Source organism: Penaeus monodon, chromosome 29 (genome assembly GCF_015228065.2).
Source record: "Penaeus monodon isolate SGIC_2016 chromosome 29, NSTDA_Pmon_1, whole genome shotgun sequence".
Lineage (NCBI taxonomy): Eukaryota > Metazoa > Arthropoda > Malacostraca > Decapoda > Penaeidae > Penaeus > Penaeus monodon.
In genome coordinates this window covers 23,891,785-23,893,371 of record NC_051414.1, presented here as the reverse complement: position 1 = coordinate 23,893,371, position 1,587 = coordinate 23,891,785, and the positions used below count along the sequence as shown (strand labels likewise).

The window sequence follows — 1,587 nt, the reverse complement described above, 5'->3', positions numbered from 1 at the left end:
TAGAAGAGAAAGACATACCACGGGGGAAAGGAATATAGACTCTTCGCAGGTGCAGTGCCGTTGATCTGTGTTTCAATGTATGAAGTTCGTCCAATATATTTATATGTCCATAACAGACACATATGAACGAGCACTACAATACTTCCATAGAGAATGAGAATAAGATTGGGGAGAATCGGGAACGCTTGCGGTGGTATATATCAGTAGTAAAACAGGAAATTATTTTTAAAAATGCATTTCTATTTCACATAAAAATGGAAACAATTTATCAATTCATACTTGCAGCCAAAAGGAATAGATGAAAAATATTATTTTTCTATATATAATTATTATATTTTGCTCTTTAATGGGATTCATCTACAAATGCAATCAAAGACAATCATTTACGGCTAAAACAGTCTACAATGCACTTGGCCCCTGCTTCACACACACCAGTCTCCCTGTTGAACACCTGTTCATGGGGACACAGGAAATTGGACATGGTGGGCGGCGTACAGAGGTAGAACCTGTGGCAGTCAGTCGGATCTGGAACACGCTCATTCTGCTGGGTACAGTGGGGCTCGCAGGCGTCGCAGTAGTGGTAGCAGAGGGTTGTGTCGGTCTGGCACTCCCCGGCCATGTAGTCGAAGTAATGTGTTTCAGCCGGGCAGCGAACGGACAGAGTATGTCCGTCATCAAGGCATACATAGTAACTGAAGCAATCCTCTGGATTAGCAGTGACTTCTCCCGCGTGGGTGCAGTGAGCCTCACACGGGTTGCAGAGTGGTGAGCAGTAGCCACTGGGGGCGGTGCTGATGAGCGGGGGTTGGTGTGCTGGTCGTTGAAGTACTGTCCGTCGGGGCACTGCACTGGCACGGTCGATGGTAAAAGCACACCTACAAGTATAGAACTCATATTGTTATTTTTCTCTGTAATGGATAGGCACCAAGGAGTTTATGATAAAAACTTAAGTCTGCTGAATACTGGATCAGCCTGGTCACTGGTTTCCACTTTAACGCGTCATCATATTTGTCATGAATACTAACCAGTCATGGCAAAATTGAACTGGTGCTGGACTTATATAACAAATTTTGCTTATGTTCCATATCCAAGACACACGTTTAGTCACCTTTCTTATCATACACTATATTAAAGAAAGTGAATTATGAGATGAAACTAAATATATAGCAGAACTCTTATATTTAGACTTTCATAAATCTCATAATATTCTTAGTATTCTTATTGGCATCTTAGTGAAATTAAAATTCTCAGTCACCCAAAAAATAATTAATCAACCGAAAAGATGTAGCCATTCACAGTTTAATTTTAAAGCTACGCCATCATATTCTTTCATTGAAAACAACGTACCATTGCCGGAGGTGTCGGCGCAGACGTAGTACCTGGTGCAGTCGGTGGGGTCGCGCACCTTGGTCAAGGGGTCCCACGCCGTGCAGTCCGGGGCGCAGATCTGCACGCTCGGGGACACCTGATAAAACAGAAACGTTGAATCAGATTGCAATTGACGCCTTTAAAGAATCCTTGAAAAATAAATGCAAAGATGACTAAAAAGGAAGTCGTTAGGAAGTGTGAAAAGTCGATCTTAAGAAG

The 1,587-nt window shown here is 42.5% G+C and overlaps 1 protein-coding gene across 1 annotated transcript; it reads right to left on the bottom strand.

Annotated features, from left to right (window-relative positions):
* Positions 1–219: 219 nt before the first annotated feature.
* LOC119592041 lies at positions 220–1,465 on the bottom strand (the record flags this gene model as incomplete). Its single annotated transcript, XM_037940836.1, is given in 3 exon segments — positions 220–798; positions 801–875; positions 1,348–1,465. Coding segments are annotated over 3 exon segments (612 nt in total), but the record flags the coding sequence as incomplete, so codon positions are not given.
* Between the last annotated feature and the right edge of the window lie 122 nt (positions 1,466–1,587).